Below are 23,311 nucleotides of genomic sequence, written 5' to 3'. Positions count from 1 at the left end.
ACTTTAGTTTTCTGTTTATTTAATTTAAATCCTGCCACCCGACCAAAATCCTGTATCAGTTGTAATACTCTTTTCGTACTAGATTCTGGCTCCTGCAGAGTCAAAACTAGGTCATCTGCAAAAGCTTTCAATTTGTATTGTTTCGCTCCGACCTGAATCCCTTCCACCAACCGGAGTTCTACCCCAGATCAAATCCAGGAATCATCCATGTGCAGGATTGTGCAGACTGGTTTTTACACACAGTGGCCCTACTCAAATGCTATGCTCCTGCATGAATGCCCATAAGCAGGGAAGGCTGACTGGGTAGGCAAAAAAAAAAATGTATTTTCACATTCTACTATGCATATGCATGGCTCAGCAAAAGGTATTATTCAATCCAACCCACTATATATTTGTTATTTGTTATTAAAGAACTATCACTGGAAATTTGACATGTTCTGTTGTGTGCTCAGGGAATCATGCAGAGGTTAAAGATCTATTGTAAGGTTTCTGGTTATCCATTTTTAATGGGGGTATTTTTACATCTGCTTTTGGTCCAAACTGAATGACTGACTCTCCACCTACTTATTCAATTCTTATATTTCTGAGTTGGCATAACTCATTACAGGCTTCCTCAGTTATCACAACTCCACAGTTGTGTGTATGTCACATATAAAATGCCATGTGTGTGGCAAAAGGCCAATAAGTTTCTCTCACAGAGTTTTAGGAAAAAGACTGTTTCTCTGTTTTGAAAATTAGGTCACACCTTCAGGGCCACAGCAACCTTGCTTGCTTTTTAAATTTCCACTCAGCAATCAAATGACACTACCAACACATTTACAGGCTGGTTTAAATCAGTAACTTAGCCATAGTGGACCTGATCCTGTAAATCAGCCTTCCCCAACAAGGTGCCTTCCAGATGTTGTTGGACTACAACACCCCATCATCCTAGGACCTAGGCCAGGGGTCGGAAACCTTTTTCAACTGTGGGCCGGTCCACCGTCCCTCAGACCATGTGGTGGGCCAGACTATATTTGGGGGGGGGGGGGGATGAACGAATTCCTATGCCCCACAAATAACCCAGAGATGCATTTTAAATAAAAGCACATATTCAGCTCATGTAAAAACACCAGGCAGGCTCCACAAATAACCCAGAAATGCATTTTAAATAAAAGGACACATTCTACTCATGTAAAAACACGCTGATTCCAGGCCGGATTGAGAAGGCGATTGGGCCGCATCCGGCTCCCGGGCCTTAGGTTGCCTACCCCTGACCTAGACCAATGTCCACACTGCCTGTGGCTGATGGGACCTGTAGTCCAAAACATCTGCCAGATACCACATTGTGGGAGGCAGTTACAAACTTTTAGACTGCAAGGATATCAATAGGTCTTAGTTCCTAGTCCAAGAATCGCAAGCCAAAAATAAATTGGTTCCGTAGATCTTGGTGTGTGTTTTTTAAAGTTAGTTGTCAAAACAAAAAGATTACATCTTAATACTTCTCCTTGAGACTTGATATGAGATAAGAAAAGGGAATCTAAGCAAACAATTAATTTAAGCATCTATACATCCTCTCTTCAAATAAAGTCTTTTTGAAAAGGGATTTAACATAGGAAATATATACAGTGGTGCCCCGCAAGACGAACGCCTCGCAAGACGGAAAACCCGCTAGACGAAAGGGTTTTCCGTTTTGGAGGCGCTTCGCAAGACGAATTTCCCTATGGGCTTGCTTCGCAAGACGACAGCCCATAGGGAAATCTCCGGGACAGTGGGGAAGCACAGCTCGTCTTTCCCGCTGTCCTCGGACCTCCTCCGAAGCCTGGCGGCAGGGCGGGGACACCTCCTCCCGCCGCCGGGCTTCGGAAGGATGCCCCGATGCCGGGCGGCGAGGCGGGAACGCCTCCCCCCACCGCCCGGCATCGGAACGATGTCCCGAAGCCGAGCGGCGGGGCGGGAAAGTCTCCCCCCGCCGCCCGGCATCGGAACGATGTCCCGAAGCCGAGCGGCGGGGCGGGAACGCCTCCCCCCGCCGCCCGGCTTCGGGGCGGGAAAGCCTCCCCCCGCCGCCCGGCTTCGGGGCAGGAACGCCTCCCCCCCGCCGCCCGGCTTCGGGGCAGGAATGCCTCCCCCCGTCGCCCGGCTTCGGGGCAGGAACGCCTCCCCCCGCCGCCCGGCTTCGGGGCATCGTCCCGATGCCGGGCGGCGGGGCGAGAAAGCCTCCCCCCGCCGCCTGGCATCGGAACGATGTCCCGAAGCCGGGCGGCGGGGCCGCGAAGCCTGGACGCGCTGGCAACTCTCCGCAAGGAGCGCTCCCGCTGCTTGCGGAGAGGTCCGCGAAGCCTGTCCTGGACCTCTTCTGAAGGCAGGCGGGGGGCAAAAGTCTTTGTCCCCCCTGCTTGCCTTCCCAGGGGCTTTTAAATCGCCCGGACAGCGGAGAAGTCCTCCGCTGTCCTGGGCGATTTTAAAATGCCGCCCGCCAGAAGAGGTCGGGGGAAGGCGGTTTCCATAGGAACGCATTAATTGATTTTCAATGCATTCCTATGGAAAACCGTGCATCGCAAGACGAAAAACTCGCAAGACGAAGAGACTTGCGGAACGAATTAATTTCGTCTTGCGAGGCACCACTGTATAATAAACTACATTGCATTCTCCTGTTTTTTCTTGATAGCTTATGAATGTATGTTTAGGATGTGAAGTTTCCATTCTACTTTTTTTTAAATGGAAACAAAACAAAAGTAGTTACCAGATGGTCAAAAGAAACTCAATACTGTAATTTTAGGACACTGTTTGTTTTTGAATGACAAACACTTTCAATGTGCAAAGTGTTTTTCCCCCCAAAAAACATGATTTTCAGTATGATATCAATATATAAATAAGTTACTAGTCTAAAATATGAATTCTGTTGGTTCCATATTTATTTCATAAAATTTATATATCGCTTGATTATTTTTTTAAAAAAATCCTTAAAGAGGTTTACAAAGAGAATAAAAAAATAAAATTATTGTTTAAAAATAATTGAAACAACTATTTAAAACATTCAAAAAATAGGCAATAAGCTAAACAATATATCACCATTCTAGATAACTGTGTAGGCTTGTCTAAACAAATATGTTTTAGCAGGCACCAAAAATAAGTGTGTGTATAACAAACCTAGAAAACAATGCCATTCTATCAGTGGCGTAGCGTGGGGGGTGCAGGGGGGGCCGGCCGCACCGGGCGCAACATCTGGGATTAGGGCAAATCCACGGGTTAGGGGGCGCAAATCCACGGGTTAGGGGGCGCAAATTACTTGCCTTGCCCCGGGTGCTGACAACCCATGCTACGCCACTGCATTCTATTATTCTAGAAAAGACCCCTGTCCTCCAAAAAGTGCTACATTCACACACAATGCTAAGTCAAACTATGGATTAGTCAAATGTGTGAGCTACCAGGGAGAGACTGCAGCTGTTTTGCTCCTCCCAAATCTTTCTAGCTAAATCCAGCACAGCAGCTAAATCAAGGTTTGGCTTAGCATGTTGCCCCAACTCTGGATTGTGGTTAAGTCCTCTCCTCCTTATGGCTCCCCTTCATCACCTACACACCACAACAGGACAATTACCTATTCCCCCCTCAACAGCATACAAATCAATATGGCTAACCTGACCCAACAACTTACCCCCACCCCACAAACAAACAAGCCACGATGCAATCAACTGATACACTGACTTATTTGTTCAATAACCTGTGATTCAATTTTGGCTTAGAGTGGTGTGCAACTAGGCCATATTCTGCAGTGCAATGTTCCATGTAATGCACTGCACACTGCCTCAACACTGTCTCTACTAACCAAAATAAAGGAACTTGTTTGCATGCCCCTATTTGTAATTCTGATCCTAATAAATCTAGAGCACTAGGATTATAAATTGCGCAGCACACTCAGAATAGAGAACTTAGAAAAAAGCAACTCTAATTCTCCATGACTGGAAAGAGCACATAGTTAATTATTTCTAGTTCATGACTTTTGCCTTGTGTAATCACACATCTGAACCAACAAAATATGGGTCGCTATCTACAGTGGTGCCCTGCAAGATGAACACCTCGCAAGACGGAAAACTCGCTAGACGAAAGGGTTTTCCGTTTTGGAGGTGCGTCGCAAAACGAATTTCCCTATGGGCTTGCTTCGCAAGACGAAAATGTCTTGCGAGTTCCTGCGGGGGTTTTTCCCTTTTTTCCCCCTTTTCCTACACCCTAAGCCGCTTATCAGCTGATCCGCTGATAAGCCGCTTATCAGCTGATCCGCTAAAAGCCGCTAAACCGCTAATAGCACTAATCCGCTAAGCTGTCAATGGGCTTGCTTCGCAAGACGAAAAAAACGCTATACGAAGAGCCTCACGGAATGGATTAATTTTGTCTTGCGAGGCACCACTGTATTCTCTCACCCCTTCCATCTTTTCAGTATCTATAGCAAGGCTATTAGATGAGATCACAGAGCCTGGCGTGCTCTGGTCTGTGGGGTCACAAAGAGTTGGACACAACTAAACGACTAAACAACAACAACCAGTATCTGAGGGTAAAAGTTTGCTGCCACATTCAGTTATACACAAGTATGGTCAAATTTGTTGAAATTTATTTATTTATTTATTTTCTGACTTAAGTCATGGGTATAATCTTTTCTTATCTGCAGCAAACATTGGCCTAATAAGATGCTGGTTAACCACTCCACGCAGCTGTAACACTGAAGTGTAAATGTGCAGCCTTTCTTTTCAGTCATAACTGCAGGGAATCTGTGAGGTCTGGACAGAAGAGTAAAATTAGCCTTTGATCATTTTGTGAAGAATACTTCAGATACCATCTCAGAACATTCTAAATTAGAGTGTTCAGTTCTTTCACTGGTATGAACATTAAGTCACTGTGAGAAGAGAAAGAGAGAGAGGAGAAATGGATTACACAGGAAAGTCTTTTTGGTTATCTCTACACTTACAAGCTAAAATCTCTAAGTAGGGTCAAGTAGTTACTGGACATGAAGGGCAAGGAATCCCCAGATCACTTTAAAAACTTTTTATATACACCTTTAGTAACATATGCTTTTATAGCATGTTTAAAACAACAAATACTTGAGCTAAGCCTGTCTCTTAACTTTTGAAGACTTGTTCCTCCATGTGGAGAGCAACAGATGAAACTTACCAATGAAAACAAATTAATACTAAACTGTAGCTCATCTTTTAGAATAACATTTCAAAAATATTTTTTTTCAGTTAACAGCACATTGAGCAATTCAATTGTGTTGCAGTGCCAAACATTTTTATCTAGTGTCCTGTTGTGAAGTATACCTGCTTACTGCAATGGACATGCCAGAAGATGCTGGTGCTCATTTTATAATGCAGCATGGGCTCAGGGTAGTATAAACACATCTAATGCCTTGAGTCTATCAGAAAGACTAGCACTTTAAAAAGCCTGCTGCCAAAAGCGACATGAGACGAGCAGAAATGCTATTAGTTATGGGGATTAACAATGCATTTGCCATTGCCAGAAATGCAGTGCAAGCCAAGGTTCCAATGTGAAGGCTCCAGAGTGGGAACTATACCCCAAACAATATAATAAGAGCCATTCCCCAAATAAAATGAGTCAAACTGAAATGTTGCCAAGTATATTTGTGTGTGTGTGTGTGTGTGTGTGTGTATACACACAGTCGAGCAACCTTTTTCATAATAAATTAGAGAGCAAATTGTTTGCCTTTTTAATTATTTCAAATTGCTCAAAGAGCTCTGATGTTGTTATAATCTCATACTTTTAAAATACAAGCACTGTCATTATTCCAGGTGGTTTGTCACAAGGTTCTATTAAAATCTAATAAAATGTCCACCAGGATTATGGAATGTGTGCTTGTGTGCTGCTCATCAGTTAGCTTTTTAATCTCTCTCTCTTTTGTGTGGTATTAAACGTCTGCTTGTGTTAGTCACCTCAGTGGTTCACTTTTGAACCAGAAAACTGGGATATAAATATTTGTAATAAATTAATCAAGAATACAAGGTGAATTACTAGGTTTTAGGCCTATAGTTGGTACTTTTACATTTGCATGGATATCTGCCATATTTTGTTTGTTTCTTATCTGAGTTTTACCTATGCTACAATGTGAATTGATGGGATGTGGGTGGCACTGTGGTCTAAACCACAGAGCTTAGGGCTTGCCGATCAGAAGGTCGGCGGTTCGAATCCTCACCGTTGCTCTGTCCCAGCTCTTGCCAACCTAGCAGTTCAAAAGCACGTCAAAGTGCAAGTAGATAAATAGGTACCGCTCCAGCGGGAAGGTAAACAGTGTTTCCATGCGCTGCTCTGGTTCGCCAGAAGCAGCTTAGTCATGCTGGCCACATGACCCAGAAGCTGTACGCCAGCTCCCTCAGCCAGTAAAGCAAGATGAGCGCCACAACCCCAGAGTCATCTGCGACTGGACTTAACAGTCAGTAGTCCCTTTACCTGTACCTTTACAATGTGAATTATACCATGATCCCACAATTCCAATTTCTCAACTTGTTCTTCTCAAACAGCACCCCCAGCCAACCCCATGGCACTCTGTTTTTAAATAGTTGAGTACTCTGGAAAACAGTTTGTGGTATGTCATGGAGATCAGCTGTTAAAAAAAAAAAATAGAGAGAGCTAGTGCTTGTTTAACTTGCTGCAGTTCCACACACACTTACCTGGGAGTAAGTCCCATGAAAATAAGACTTACTTCTGAGTAGATGTTTACAGCACTACGCAGTAGTAGCTCTTTGTGCTCTTATGTTTTTATTCGACAAGACTGCCACAACTCACATAAATGTATTGATTGGCAGAAAAATGGGAGCTTGCCCAAGACCAAACTACCATTCAGTTCACACTGCAATGGGGATTTCACAAATGTCTCATTCACTTACACATTACTCTATGTGACACCTCTGCAAAGTTGCCATCAATAGTTTCTGATCTTGCTAGAAAGGACATCCCAAAGATCCGAGGTGACCAAAGTTAAAACTTTGCTACTAAGAGTTTATTATTTTATCATACATAATAAGCCATATGGACTAGAGAGTGATCTGATGATGCCACCTGATGCAAGGATTCATACTTGTGGCAATCAAAGAAAAATGGTATTTTCTATCCTTATAGTGTTATCTGTACCAAGGCTTCCCAAAACAAGCTTTATTTAGATGTGATTCAAATTCTAATACTGTACAATAAATGCAACGTAAGAAATAAATGAAGCAATAAAATACAATTGAAAATCATAACATATAGAAGGGCTGCAATATGTCTGAAATTTTCCAGATTTGGACCTCGTAAATATCATCTGAGCGGAAATTGCTTGAATGTCTGGAAAAACTTCCTTAAAAATATATGTTCCTCATCTTCTTTTTTTGTGTTGAGATTTTGCAAAAAGAAGCTCAACAACTTTGTCCGGATTTTCACTTTTTGAAATATGGCAACCCTAGCATATAGCACAGTGCATTATAATAGCTACAGCAGGCAGAAAAGAATAACTAAATAGTCCACCAAGATCCTCAGCAATTATAAGGAACTATTTAATTCCAGCTCCAATGAGTTTTGTAGCATGTTCTGTTCAACTTCTGTCTGTGTTTTTAAATGTGTCATCTAAAATGTCCAGCTGCATTTTGAGTGTACAAGTATTATAAACACTGTGATTTATAATGTGGGATTCACTGGCATATATACACATATCAAAAGAAGTATGAACAGTGGGGGGAAGCAGGACACAAAGTGTAAAGCATGTATTCTCTTTACTTTTAAAGCAAGATGGGCTGTTGTTGTTTAAAGAAATAGATAGGCTTTCCCCTGCAGGCATCTTAATTATAATTTAATGTGACTTTATTGTCCATCTGCACAAACAATAACTAGGAATCAATTTAGCCTTGAGCTGTTGCCACCACACCAAAAGAAGAGGTGCTGAGAGAGCTTAAATTACTGTCATGCCATACCCTCCAACATTTCTCTGATGAAAATAGGGACATCCCATTCCATAATGATAATTTTGCCGTTTATACCCCACACATCTTAATGGGTTGCCCCAGCCAATCTGGGCAGCTTCCTATATATATAAAAACATAATAATACATTAAACATTGAAAAAAAATCTATACAGCATTGCCCTCAGATGGCTCGGGGGTCGGGTAACTCCATACCCTCAAACATTTCATCCTAAGGAAAAGGGGGATATTCCAGGATCAAATCAGAAACCAGGACATCTTCTCTAAATCTGGGAAGTCCCTGGAAAATAGGGACACTTGGAGGGTCTGCAATGCACTCTATGTATGGCTGACTTTGAGGCCCAGAAGCTGCAGGAATTGCAAAATGCATTACAGAAAGAATTGTACTGGTTGCCAAATTAGCTACGGGGCTATGCTCAAGCTGCTGGTTCTGGTGCATTAAAGTCCTATAAAGCATGGGACCAGAATACTTGAAAGATCATCTCACCCCTTATAAACCCAATTGAGAGGTCCGGAGGGTGACAACACAAAAGTGGGCCTTTTTTGTGGCAGCTCCCCACTTGTGGAATGTTCTTCCCAGGGCGGATGGCCTAGCGCATTTGTTACATATCTTTAGATGCCAGGCGAAAACAATATGTGCCCTTATGAACTGTGAGAGGCATTGTTTCCGTTTGTTACTATGGTGTGCATTTTTTGTGTTACATATTTTAAACCGCCCTGCGATGCATTGATAAAGGGAAGTATAGAACTTTTAATAAATAAATGAATAATTTGCACTCTGTGAGCAAAGGCCTCCTGCAGATACCATCTTATCAGGAGGTTTGTTCCACATAATATAGGAATCAGGCACCTATTCTTTGCAATTCCCTCCCATCAAATATCATACAGGCAACCTCTTCATTGGGGATTTTTTGGCAGCTAGTGAAGCCCTTCCTCTTTCATCAAGTCTTTCAAGTCTTTCCCAGCCTGCGTTTGTTTTGGAATTGTTTCTAGATGTTTTCTTTTACTGTTTGTGTTTGCTGTCCTAGGCACCATTGAAATATATATTTAAGAATAAACCAATTAATAAATAAAATATGCAGCATGGATTTACAAACAACAAAATGAACAGACACACAATTCTCACATAAACCCCCCAGGAGATAGTGTTGTCATCACTGCTGCATTGTGTCCCTGGTACCATCCCTCGCAGATGTACCAACCCCCCATTTTATTTATTTATTTAGGCACTGCCTGTCAGCCTTCAAGGATTCCCAGGGAAGCGCACAATAAAACCAAGTCAATAAGAACACCACAAGCCAATTAAATTAATTTCTAGCAAAACAGCAACACAGTCATTAATTAGACCAGGATGCATGTTGCAGCAGACAGGTGGGAGGCTTTCTTGAGAGGAACCCCATAAATGTCATAAATAGATAAATACATTTATTCTGGGTTACAGCCAGCTAATTTGGATCCATCCACAAACAGCTGTGCTTTGAACAGTTAAAACACCGCTCTTGGTAAAACTAATTGTGCTGTAGTTTGGGAAGTCACACTCTTTGCCAACAACAGAAAAGTGTGTTGAAGACCTATTCGATTCATCCACTAAATAACCAGCTGCAAACCACAGCAGGGCTAATTACAAGAAATGAAACTCAATTTGGCAACCATTTCTAGATATGTGCTCTGAGTGATAAATTTTGGCTTCTTTTTTCCATTTGTGTGTAGTGCAAGAGTTTATTTCTCCCTGCCCCCCCAAACTGGTCATATTCAGTAGATAGTGTGTCTGGAAATGGAAATTTGCTTAAGGGATGCTGATCCTAGCAGTTGTTATTAATTATAAAATTGAAATTTTTGTGAATCTCCTGTTACATGTAAGAGTTTGTTGGTATTTGCATGTGTGCATGCATGTGTATGAACAACAGGCAATCCCAGATCTTGTCGTTTTATCATTATATTTTTATTCTGCTACTTTGGATATCATTTTTATAGTAGGGATGGGGGTACATCTGCTTAAACTTGAGTACACTAAAGAGATATGAATTGCAATCTTGGTCAAAATTTAATCTTCCATCTAGCACTATATTCCGTTCTTCAACAGAAGGTAACCAGCTGCAATGAAGTAAAGTAGTAAGAGCTTAGAAAAACAGGTTTTCCAGTATTTGACTTTGGACATTTACAGAAGGCACTACAGCTGTTCTTCTTGCTGCCATGGAAACGGTGCAGAAATCTGGTGAGTTCCTTTGAATTTATCACAGTTGTTACAAAAACGATTTCCCCTCCTTTTAAAAACAATAAATAGAGCAATTTTTCCACTTTGGCAATTGCTCACAATGCAATATATGATGCTGTCCTAATGTTGGACCAAATAATTTATTGTGTGGCTGCATCAATTAGAATGAGTCTAAAAGTGCAAAAAGAGAGATGAAGTACCATTTTTTCCATGTATAAGACTATTTCCCCCCCTAAAAAATAATGTCCAAAATTTGGAGGCATCTTATACACGGATAGATCTCCCCCCGTTTTCTTAAATCGGAGGCCCCTAAAATAGGGGGTGTCTTAATACATGGGGGTGTCTTATAGACACAGAAAAATACAGTATTTGAATATTGAAGATCATGCCTATTTTATACAGACAGCTAAAAATTCAGTTGAAAATGGAAACATTTCTAACAACTCACTGGGTTTTGGAAATTTGGTCGCTAAGTATTTCAAGAGTACATAAATCCACATTTTGCCCTGTATATACAGACTGTAATTATGTTGTTGTTGTTGTTGTTGTTGTTGTTGTTGTTGTAAACTGATTCCAGAAAAAGATGATAGACTTGCCTTCATTTAATTAAATTCAACATCTCAAAAATTAGAATGCACATTATAATCTTTTAATTGTTCACGATACAAGCTTGCAAAAGGTCATAAAATATGTGGTTTTTGACTCCCTATTACTCATCTTGCATGCTTCCAAAATAACATATCTGTTAACAGTTATAACTGAAATGCTATTAACTCAGCAAAGGAAAAAAGAGCTAAAAGTGGGAAGCAGGGCTCCCTTGGGCTTTGCAGGCAGCTCCTTTATGATCACCTGAGCTTATCCCTTGATTGACTCAAGGCAAAATCCCACCTTCCTAATCAGTGAAATGCAGAATATGATGTGATCCTTCCCATGTGGGATCTATTATTGCTGTGGGTTACTTAGCTGTTCTTCTAGAATATAACCCTGTATTGAACATTTACTGTGATGATCTAGGATCCTACTCAATTAGCAATCGACTTTCTACATTAGCAAGAGGTTGGGTTAGATGACCACTGAGGTCCCTTCCAACTCCATGATTTTAAGATACTCTGGTGTATAATGAAATGAAATAAACTTAATAGGTTGAAGCTGTTCAAGAATATATTGTCACACTGACATCAACCCAGATGTATTTTCCCTAGCTTTTCTATCAACCTATAAAATACAGCTTTTCTATCAACCTATAAAATGCAGATTCAGTAAAACTAAGTCTCAAATAATGGCAGAATGCCAGGGTATTCTTTTAGTTTTACATGGAGAGAGAGATTTTCCCTGCTTTCATTAAACAGAAAATCCCAGTAAAGTGCCTATGACTTGTAGCAAAAACATTTACAGGGCATTCTTATGCCTAGAAGCCCCAGTCTAATCAATGTGGCTTGCTCCTTAGCATTTAGGATATCCTTAGGTGTTTAGGATATCCTATCCTTAGTGTTTAGGATAGAAGCCATAATCCTTGTCACCCAAAGGTGTATTACTTTTTCACACTAGTGGCTTTCAGGGCAAATTGTGACAATTAGTAACAAATATTGTATTTTTCAACAACAAATCACACAGAACTACTGTAAACATATTAAGATTAACATGAAATAGCAAAGAGCCAATGGATTTTTTAAAGTTGTTGTTAATTTCCAAAGAAAGACTGAAATTTATGAAAAGAGTGGATACATAAATAAAATAAATCAAAATGATTGTGCTTGGACCAATATAGGCTTCATCTCTGTAAGTCACTCCAAAGGGTTAACATCTTTATGGATTAACCTAAGACATCTGATACTAAGAGGATTCTACTTTCTGCATTTTTTTATTGTCAAAATCTTCATGGGCTTGTGCATTAATGAATGCTCTTTGTAAAATCTTTTTCTGCCCCATCAAGAAAGATTTCAAGATGAAGGGTGATAGAAGATGCCAGCTCACCATTTTAATGAGTTATCATTCTGCTCCAATTTTGAAAGGGGGGGGGAGAGAAGCCCAGTAATTTAGAATCTCACTAAAAATGAGTACAGAACCATGACCGGTATAAAGCACAGATTTTTTTTAATATCGTGATGTTAAAATGTGCAACCGAACCCCTTTACTGGAAACAATTTTAAATGGTTTGTTAAAGATCCTGGCAGCAGAGTTTGAGGGGTAAATTAATATTGATAGTTATTATCTGTATGTTTACTAAATGCCACTAATTACAGTTTGTAAGATAAAAGCAGGAGGGGGGAAGATAAAAGGATGGAAGGGGTGTCCAGAGCACTGTCTAGTCCTTTGGTGTTGGATGAGTTTCCAATAGTAAGGCTAATTTACTAACTGTGTGGACAAAGGGGCTCGGATTGGTCAGGGTGATGCCTTGCGCTCTGGACCCTTGTCCCTTTTGGTTGATAAAAAAACTACCAGGGAAGAGACAGCTGGCTGGGCCAGGGAGGTGATTAATGTCTCTCTGTGAGAAAGGGTGGTCTCTGCCTGCTTGAAGGAGGCAGTGGGTAAAACCACTCCTCAAGAAACGCAGGCATCCTGGGACATCTCAGAGTCCTCAGAGGAGTCATCAGAGATGGCTGGAGAACTCATCCTATCCACCCCCTCTGCTATCTGACCCAAAATTTCCTGATCTCCCTTTTTGTTGATGATGATGATTAAAATAACTGCGGTCCTAAGGCTGGAAGGTGATGGGCTGCCAGCCAAGGGGAAAGATCCCATGGTCCAAGACAGACTTGGAGCCATCCCAAAAGCAACCTGGTGTGGAGCTGGGCAGGATGCAAACTGGGGAAAAGTTGCTCTGACAGCTTAGGTGACCTCTTTTCATTTACTTTTTCCTGCCCAGTGGAGCAAGTGGGAGGGGACAACATGCATGGATATCCTTCCTCTGCAGGAACAGTAAGTTTAGAAAACACATATTAGGGATATATAAGAACATGCTAGCTGCTATGTACACCTTATCGTTCTGTTTCCTCCAGTATGGCGGTGTTGTTTTCATCCTGTCATACCATTCTCAATAACCCTGTACTAGCCCTCAGGATCTTTTTGGATGCACTGATACTAAAAGCTGCACTAAACTGTAAACAATCAACTGTGAGGAGTCTGTAACACAATTAATTTAGATTTCTAACCCACCTGATTTTTAAGGCTCAAGGTTAACTACAATGCAAAAGTTGAAAAACATCTTTCTGTAATAGTTAGTTGATTATCCTTGGTTTTAAATGCATAGATATTGTCATTATGAACCGTTTTGATATGTTTTTTGATATAGTGGTATATAAACATTTTTAAAATAAACAAACAAATATGTATAAGATATCCAAATAAATCAAAATAAACCCACATGCTAAAAGTTGGGTCTAACAGAAAGGTCTTCTGAATGGTGTTGAAGTTCAGGGTACATTTTAAAGGGATGGAAACTCCATATGTAGAAAGGAACTGGATATTATGAGAATGGTGGTAGTATGAGATTAGTCTGGCTAAAGTATATGGGGCCCAACCCCTATATATTTTTGGGCTCTACACACAGAGACAAAAATCAACACTTTGAATTTGTTCCCTGAAGACAGAATGCCACTACAAACGCTAAAGCACTAATCAAATGAAGATATTTCTGCTTGACCTGACTGTCAAAGATTGGTCCACCATGTTCTTTACCAACAGATTGCTTGGTCATGACGCTCACTGGGTGAGTCAATCACTACCTCTCAGTTTAACCTACCATGCAGGATTCCTGTGAGGACAAAATATACATATACACCACCTGAGCTCCTTGGAGGAAAAGTGGGATACAAATGTGATACCGTTAAAGGGCATGCCTTAAAATGATATAGACATGAATAGCATTTGAAAGATGAAAACAAATGCTGACTTCTACACCCTGACATCTGGTTTATACAAAGCCCCCTGCATGTGAGCAATCATGGCATTACACCAGCATGGGGAAGGATGCCCAAGCTGTACATAAAGACCACGGGCAGCTGTTTTGATCATTGTTGCATTTATCCCAGCAGTCACAGTTGCAGGAAGAGCTGTGGTTTTACCTGTGTAGAACCAGTTAACACAAAAAATTTTAACTCTGGGCATTAGGAGGAGCTATAACTTCTCATGTGTGGTGGTAAGGGGAGAATTTACAGTAGAATAAGAATAAAATTCTACTCTCAGTCAAAAATGGCAGTGCATGTCTTTTTGTTGTTGTTGTTCACTATTTTTATTAGTGGTTTTGTTTTGTGGTAAGATACAGAACTACCGTTTTGCTCTTAGCTACAGTTATTTATATTCCTGACATCCTGCTTTCCATTTATGCAAGAAAAGTGGTCACTCTTTCAAGAAGGTGACAATTAAAAGCAAAAACTGACATTCAGTATTAGAAGGGATGGAACTGTAACATTTTCCTCTTAAAAGAAACTGGTCTCTAACATGAACTGCAATGAAATGGTCTTTTCCTCAATTTCCCAATGTACTTTTGTTCCTTGCATTTATACACTTTCCGTCAAGAAGGAAAAACAATCTCTGGTTTGAAGGAAGTGCCAGTTCTGTATCAAAGGAAACAAACAGTGTTCTCTGGCTCACTACCAGATACTCCAAAGCAATTAGGTATAAGATTCCAAAAAGGAAAACTGAGAGAGATTCATCAGGGAAGCAGGAATATTGCTTGGGGGGGAGGGGCATAGTGTCTAAAAAATCAGGGACTCATGCTTGAGGAATAAAATAAAACTACAATTGCCTGTACTGCTGTTTGCCTCACAATATAAAAATGCCACAATTGTTGATTCAGAGAATAGATACATTTCTGCTACAACTAGAATACATTGGATACATCCTGCTGTGTCTTTTTACAATTTGCTAGTAGAGATGTCATAATGGAGTGTTTATAACTCTTCCAACTTCCCTAGACTTTGCGGGGGGGGGGGGATAAGGGGCTTTCCTTTATTTTATTGCACTGTTGGCCATTTAACAAGGGACACAATATGAAGCTGCTAGATATAAAAACATGGCAAAGCAGAATTGTACTTAGCAGCAGGAGGAAGTCAGAAATGACTGTGAATGAGATTCCTAAGCAGATATTTCTGATTCTGTTGTCTCTATTTGACTTCAAATTGTGAAACAATAGGTTTTGTGAACCGAAATGATCCTGAAAAGAGCTTTTACCTCCAAGATATCATTGGAAGATTACAATACTTTCTCTTCAAGAACCAGCACTGCTAAACAGCTAAGTAACAAACCAAAGATTTCAGAGCATTGCTTTGCAATCTTTACACACACACACACACACACACACACACACACACACCTCTAACCCTTCAAAATTAAGCCAGACCCAATTACATATTTGCCTTCCCATTTATTTCCCAAGCCATGAAACTGACCTTCCTTAAGACTTTTCTGGTTGTTCGTGTCAAGACATTCCTTTTCTTTCAATGATTCAATATCCCCAACAGGCAAAATCTCTGGGAAACCCTGTTGCTGCTTCTTAGAGCTATCGATCATGATGGGACTCCTTTAGAAAGGCAACATCCAGCACAGGAAAGAGACCAATTTACAAACCAGCAGTATGCTGCTCCTTTTGCTCAATGTAGCAATAATTGAGCAATTATGTCTTTAAAGCATTTGAAAGCAGCCATTACCCTTTACATCTCAGCTTGACCTGAAAGTACACTCAAACTGCTAGGAGCGCATAACTCTCTCTGAGATAAGAAGACTGTGAGCCTATGTGGAGAGCTTCCAAGTCCCACCTCCTTCCCCAGACAACCACCCCTCATCCCTCCCCTTTTTCAGCCACCCTCGCTTTCTCTGTACTTTGCATTCAATATGCAGTTTGATGGCCAGAATCATCTGACAAACACTGAGTCAAGCAGTTAAAAATAAATCTCAGCAGTTGGAAGGAGCAGCATTTGGCGATACCTAAGATGACATATTGATGTTGTGGTCTCTCTCTCTTGGTCTCTCTCTCTCTCTCTCTCTTTCTCCCGCTACAGCCATAGGCTGTAGAAGCATTTTATGGTGTTTAAGAACATGATGCAAAACAATCATCAAGGAGTTATCTGTAGCATCAGAAGTAAAAGGAGGGTGGTGGTGGTGAAGCTACTAGAATTGTGTACATGTGTTCATTTCAAGAAACTGAATTTAACAGCATTCTGTATGTCCACAGGCAGGATAACCTTATGCCTTTTCCCCCAAATCACTTTGGCAGCCTGGGCTAAAGAGGTACTACAGTATTGGTAAAGAGAGAAAGATGTTTGGGGAGTATGTGACATTATTGTGTGGAAGTGAATCCAAGATGCAGGAAACACACTTCAAAGCAACCTGAGAAGGAAACCTTCAGTGCTTCTGTCACATCACCAGCCAATGCCCCCATCCAATCACTTTTCTCACAGACACCCAAGAATAACAACTGATAAGCTTCCTCACTAACAGCATCTACACATGTATTTCTGGTGTGCAAAGAAAGAAGGCATCTGTAAAGAGCTCAATAAGGCACTAGGTCATAAAGCAGGGGCCTTGTTTAGGCTTTATTGCATTGCAGTCATACAAAGTTGAACAAAAGATAGAACTGCGACAGAACTGGACACACAAATGAGTGTCGGTGCCAGACTTAGGGTAGGAAGGACACATCCAATAAGAAGAAAATAAGCAAATCTGCTAAGAATGGTGTTAGAACTGGGGGGGGGAGGTGTAAAAAAAGGACAGCTGCAGGAAAGCTGCAGGAACCAGAAATAAAGGATGATAAGACAAGGCAAAACCAGCTAAAATCAGAGAAGGAAAGTTGGGGTTGGCACTCACCTGCCCACTCTCCTATATCAAATCTTTATGGCTGTGTTTCAACACTTGAGGGCCATCTCACTAGCATAAAGTGAAAAATGAAAGCAATACAAATGCTGCTATTCTCGCTCTACAATGAGCATACAGTGCCATGGCTCTCTTCTCATTTTATTCCATGTAGCATTTCTAATGTAGCAAACTTCAATTGCTTTCTTTGTGCAGCAGCACTTTACCCTCATTACATCACTCCAGAACACCTCCTCTTCCCCCACAAGCTTTTTGATCTGCAAGCAGTCTTTTTTATCTTTTCAATTAGTAACTGAAAGCAGCTCTTCAATGTCAACCACCCCACAGGAGAAAACAGTTTTCCTTAATGGTCCCTTGGAATCCTTTGGAGCAACCAGAGACAATTTTTGTGGCAAAAGGAAATTACTTCTACTCAAATGTCAGCTAATTTTGTTGTCCCTATGCTGCTCTGGTTACCAAATTCACCTTACAGGCTTCAACAAAACCCTGCAAGTTATTCAACTAATGCAATCTAGTTTAACTACATTGAACAATACATTCAACCTACCAAATCCTCCTAATGCTTCTCACCCAACTAGACTGGACTATCAGGTTAACCCCCAAACATATTCAATTGTCACAAAACACTAAGATGCAGGTCTTAATCTGTTTTTAGTCTATTGTCATTTTAACTTTTCAAATGTCTCAAATTACAGATGTACATTTTTCATAGTTTTTAACTATGTTTTTAACACATTTACTGTTTTTAACCTTTGAGGTGCTTTTTTTTTTTAAAAAAAAATCAATCAGTAAATATTTTTATGAAATACATAATTAAAATAAACTAATTAGTCCTGTCAGCAGATGCCCACAAAATGACTTCTGCTTGCTCAACAAAGTCCCACCCCCCTCTTTCCCATTCCCCCAAAACTGACTTGGGGGTCTGTCTGGAGAACCCTCAAATCAGTGCATGGGAGGAGAGGGGGGAATTGTTCCATCTGGCAAGTTGAAATGCTTGCCCTGAAATAATGATTGGCATAGCACTACATTGAATCCCTCTATATAATCAATCTGAAAGTAGCATTTAAAAAAACAAAAAACAGTAGCACTATGGAAGCAGAATCTCATTAAAAAGAAAAACAGCAGGTTCCTCACTGAGGGAGTCGCTTACCACTGTTGCTATGGCCCACACTTATTGCCAGCAAGAATCTGTTGTAAAGGCAAACTGAAGATTATATTTTCATGATATAATGCACCAAACCTCCAAAATGGTGGGCTAGAATGCATTAAAATGAAAGCATTCAGGAGAAACCAAAGGAACTATCATTTATGGCAGGGGATAAAAAATTAACAGAAAACACATTTTGGGTGGTTAAATACATAAAGCCTCTACCTTTTTTTTGGGGGGGGGGGACTGCATTGAAGTAAAATAATATAATGGATTTTTTCCCTGCACTAATTGCTCATAATACTCAACAAAATAATTTCTCAACAAGGTTGCAGTCCATAAACTGAAGTCAATTAAGAAAGATTTTAAATTGAATAAAATACCCAATGGGCATATTGCAAAAAATGGTGAAATTGATGAATTTTATACAAGTACATCCATTGCTATGCTTGTTGCTACCACATGTCCAAGGTGCAACCTAATACCTACATAGCACCTCAACAGCCTCGAGAGGCAGCATGGCTTCAACATTAGCCCAACCAGGGTTCTCTCTTTCATCTTGCCTGATCAAGAGTTCCGGAGAACTTGAATGCTTGTACACTATGCTGTGATGTTTCAGTCGGCCTCATAAAGGTATTGTCCTGAAAATGGACTTTGGAGGCTTTTACTTGCACCTTCCTGAATTTTTAAAAGGTACCAATGGCCCAACTCTGCCACTTGGGCTGTATCCAGTTCCACATGGTCATGTTTGTTTGGAGTATCCAATTCTACTGTCAGCCTCTCCCCTGGTTCCCCCATGGTTCAAGCTGAAAATTGTTCCCTATGAAAATATATCCTCCTAGATATATCCTCCTAGGCTATGTAGAATTTAATTCTTTCTGTTGCTTTCTATGCAGCTTGCTAAATTTCTTCTTTCTTCCTGTGTTTTTTAAATGCCTTATTCCTAACTTTAATCATTCTTCCCTTCAGTAACATGTAGTCCCATTGATGGGAAAAGATAATGTTTGTCAAGTATATGGTTTGAAATGATCTCGCCCTTCTATCCAAATGAAGTAAAATCAATCTTTATGTTATAATAAATCTTCTTTCATGGTGATCTTTTTACTGTTCAAAAACACTAACAACTCCATAAATCAACTTAGTTTTCCCACCACTTCAGTACAACTATTATTTATTAAGCGTGAGAAAAAATAAGCCATACTGTTGAGAAGTGAGGGCCAGCCAAAAAAGGGCTTCCTGGCAATTGCAGTGAAAACAAACAATTCCCCAAGGATGTATATCAAATTTGGCAGGGTCAATATATTCTTACACAATTACACCAGAGTATTATTTTTACAAATTCACAAAGAAAAGAAAGAGAAAAAGAAGGATCTTCTTGGCTCTCATATTTGAGAGACTCAGGGAACATTATGCATATAGTAGTTATTTTAAATACTTTATCTGCTTTTGCTGACAAAAATATATATCAAAAAGATAACTGTACCCGTGAAAATCTACGAAAGCAAAAAGATAACTACGTATATTCATAAAACTTTGATAAGGAAATAACTTATTACCACCCGCTTTCCCTCAGTCTCAATGCCCTTTTCTTTCAAGACAGAATATGGGAAATATTACATTGCTGCAGCTCCTAACAATGCAAGAGTATAAACAATTTTGAGTTATGCAGAGCTCCTCCAGCAACATGGTAGGCTAGCTAATTTTTCAGGACACAGAAAGCTTTGGTACAAGCATATGCTTTGATATTACTCCAATTATGCCATTTTTTTCCAATTTAAAGTCATCTAATGTGCTAACCAGCACCATACTGACCCACTATAGTGCTTCCCTCAAGACCATTAATGAACAGTTAGATTTAATGTGCACTCTGTAGAAATGAGCAATGAATTGCTTCAAAGGCTGTTCTAGCCAGCTATTTCTATCTGAGAAGAGAGAAGCAATTACCATTCCCACAAACATTTTATAACAGATACATTTAGGATACCAGAACACACTATGAAATCCAAATTAGCATTTCTTGATTTAACCTCTCTAGCATAACATGTTAAGTTATTTAAAATATGTGTTACTTGAATGTATTAGAAAGCCTTGGGGTTGATGCAAGGGTGGGTGAAAAAGATTTGCTGCTCTATACATATGTCTCAGTGTCCACATCCTTTCCTAGAAAATAGCTGGGTGGGGCTATGAGACAAAGGTCTGGTTCCCCAAGCCAAACCATGACTAACTGTGAATGAGAAAGTGTGTGGATACTCAGAACAAAAATTGTAGCCACTTCACTCCTTTTTTGGTTCTGCTGTTGCTGTGCTACTCAGAGCTAAGCCATGGGTTAGCATTATGTCCGAACCTGGCCTCATGGTTTGTTTCCCCAAACAAATCACAAGTGGTAAGCCAAGAACAAACTGTAGCTACATGTTGTGGTTTGTCTGTAGCAAGACCAGACTCCATGGCTTAGCTTTGAGTAGTTTGGCAGTAGGAGGCCATAGTTTGATTCATTATTTACCTGTTACCTGTATGGTGGCTTTACAGTTTTATACCGTCTGGAGCTTCTGAGGAGATGCCTTAGCCCAGTGTTTCCCAACCGGTGTTCCGCGGCACACTAGTGTGCCGCGAGACGTTGCCTGGTGTGCCGTGGGAGGGAGGCTGGCAAGTCGGGCGGCGAGAGGCGGGCGGCGGCGGCGAGCACACGCGGGGCGGGGAGCGAGCTCCCTCCCACATCCCATCGCCCCGTGCTCCGCGCTGTTGTAGGCCAGCCCTGCGCACCCGGGGGACCTCCCCCCGAGAGCGCAAGGCTTGCGGGCGTCAGCTGGCAGCGCGGAGCACGGGGCGCCCTTCGGAGGACGCCCCGTGCTCCACGCAGGTGTCCGCAAGCCTTGCGCACCCGGGGGATCTCCCCCCGGGAGCGCAAGGCTTGCGGGCAGCAGCCTGCAGCGCGGAGCACGGGGCGCCCTTCGGAGGACGCCCCGTGCTCCACGCAGGTGTCCGCAAGCCTTGCGCACCCGGGGGATCTCCCCCCGGGAGCGCAAGGCTTGTGGGCAGCAGCCTGCAGCGCGGAGCATGGGGCGCCCTCCAGAGGACGCCCCGTGCTCCACGCAGGTGTCCGCAAGCCTTGCGCACCCGGGGGATCTCCCCCCGGGAGCGCAAGGCTTGCGGGCAGCAGCCTGCAGCGTGGAGCACGGGGCGCCCTCCAGAGGATGCCCCGTGCTCCACGCAGGTGTCCGCAGGCCTTGCGCACCCGGGGGATCTCCCCCCGGGAGCGCAAGGCTTGCGGGCGTCAGCTGGCAGCGCGGAGCACGGGGCGCCCTTCGGAGGACGCCCCGTGCTCCGCGCTGGTGTCGGCCAGCCTTGCGCACCCGGGGGATCTCCCCCCGGGAGCGCAAGGCTTGCGGGCAGCAGCCTGCAGCACGGAGCACGGGGCGCCCTCCAGAGGACGCCCCGTGCTCCACGCAGGTGTCCGCAAGCCTTGCGCACCCGGGGGATCTCCCCCCGGGAGCGCAAGGCTTGCGGGCGTCAGCTGGCAGCGCGGAGCACGCGGTGCCCTTCGGAGGACGCCCCGTGCTCCGCGCTGGTGTTGGCCAGCCTTGCGCACCCGGGGGATCTCCCCCCAGGAGCGCAAGGCTTGCGGGCAGCAGCTGGCAGCGCGGAGCACGGGGCGCCCTTCGGAGGACGCCCCGTGCTCCGCGCTCGTGTTGGCAAGCCTTGCGCACCCGGGGGGCGCATGGGGCGCCCTGAAACAGAGGGTTCCCCATGCTGCGGACTGTAGCCTGCCGCCGGACGCGCGGGGCGCCCTGAAGCAGAGCGCCCCTCGCGCCAGGCAGACATGGGCCAGCCCCACAAGCTCGGGGGACAGCAGGGAGGCGCAGCACCGCCATCCCACTGTTCCCCAACCTGGTTTTTTGGGGGGGAAATAAAGGAAAAAAATTTTTCCTTTATTTCCCCCCTCAAAAAAGTAGGTGCGTCCTATGGGACGGAGCGTCCTATGGGACGAAAAATACGGTTCTTACTATTTCATAATAAAGTAATTATAAAATACTTTCTTTGTGTTTATTTGATTCCTATTAAAGAGAGTTACTTTATATATAGTCAATATAGGCACAGAGTTAATTTTTTAAACATTTTCTAATGGTGGTGTGCCTCGAGATTTTTTTCATGAAACAAGTGTGCCTTTGCCCAAAAAAGGTTGGGAAACACTGCCTTAGCCTAACACTGGATTGCATTGATCCATCACCCAGGACCAATATGAGGAGCAGAATGTGATAGCGGTATATTGTGGGTGAAACTGATGCCGCTCTTGAGTCCCTCTGCTACCAGCACCACCTTAAACATTGGGCCACTGGTAAGCAGAGGGACTCAGGAGCAGCGGCAGTTTCACTCGCAATATGCTGCCAGGTGAAGCTATCATCACTCTGCCCCTCATACCACAGAGGGAGGAGCAAGCTGTATCACCAGGCCGATACAGCTTGTTCCTCCCTTGGCTTCCTTATACTGCTCCTGCCCCCCAGAGGAGCAAGCCCTGATGCCTCACATATGAGCTGGAAAAGCATGGGGCTCACTCAGCTGGGGGGGGAGCCTTCCTGCCCCCCCCCAGCTGAGCCATGCAAAGAAGCCCTGAGGTCCCTGATGCTTGTGTGTGAGCGGCAGGGACATCAGGGCTCACTCAGCAGGGTGCAAAGAAGCTGCATCGTCCCAGCCCACAAGGCACTGGGGTGGAAGTGCCTCAGCTCCCATGGTGAAAGCTGCAGCAGTTTCACCCCAAAACCTTGTGGGTTTTCAACACTAAAGTATCCTGAGACGTGCTTATCTAATCTCCTATTCAAAAAATCTTCACAGAATAAAAAAAGCATTAAAAGTACTAATTACTGGATTAAAAAGATGATGTATCCTGAGATTTATCAGCTGGCTACAAATACAATTTTCCATTACAAGATCCTACTTTCAGTTGGAAATAGATTATGATGAATTTCAACTTTGGAGCGGAAGCCTTTCATTGTGAAAGTCAAGCTCAAAATGTTGTTTTCAATTGTAACAGGAAAATAATTTGAGTTTTTCAGAGAATAGGAACGTTAGAAAATGTGATTAAACTCACTTTTAATACTAGAAACCATGTCACCACTGAACAAAAACTGGTGCATTGTCAGCCATCTGTCATTACACTGGCTTTAGATATGCGTTGGCAACATCAATAGTTCCCACAATTATAACACA

The 23,311-nt window shown here is 42.5% G+C and overlaps 1 protein-coding gene across 7 annotated transcripts in view; it reads right to left on the bottom strand.

The window, feature by feature from the left end:
- The window catches only part of MRTFB (myocardin related transcription factor B), a 99,491-nt gene that overhangs the window by 28,780 nt on the left and 47,400 nt on the right, over positions 1-23,311 (bottom strand). The window contains exon 1 of one of the 7 annotated variants that reach the window (XM_081839575.1): positions 15,543-15,865. The exons of the other annotated variants lie outside the window; for them this stretch is intronic. Coding sequence (XP_081695701.1) covers positions 15,543-15,663 — 121 coding nt within the window. The 5' untranslated portion in view covers positions 15,664-15,865. Of the gene's footprint in view, positions 1-15,542; positions 15,866-23,311 lie in introns of those variants that run through there. 7 annotated transcript variants of the gene reach the window in all.

This window comes from Podarcis erhardii (genome assembly GCF_964252035.2).
Source record: "Podarcis erhardii genome assembly, chromosome: 14".
Classification (NCBI taxonomy): Eukaryota; Metazoa; Chordata; class Lepidosauria; order Squamata; family Lacertidae; genus Podarcis; species Podarcis erhardii.
This window is presented reverse-complemented; position numbering and strand designations above follow the sequence as displayed.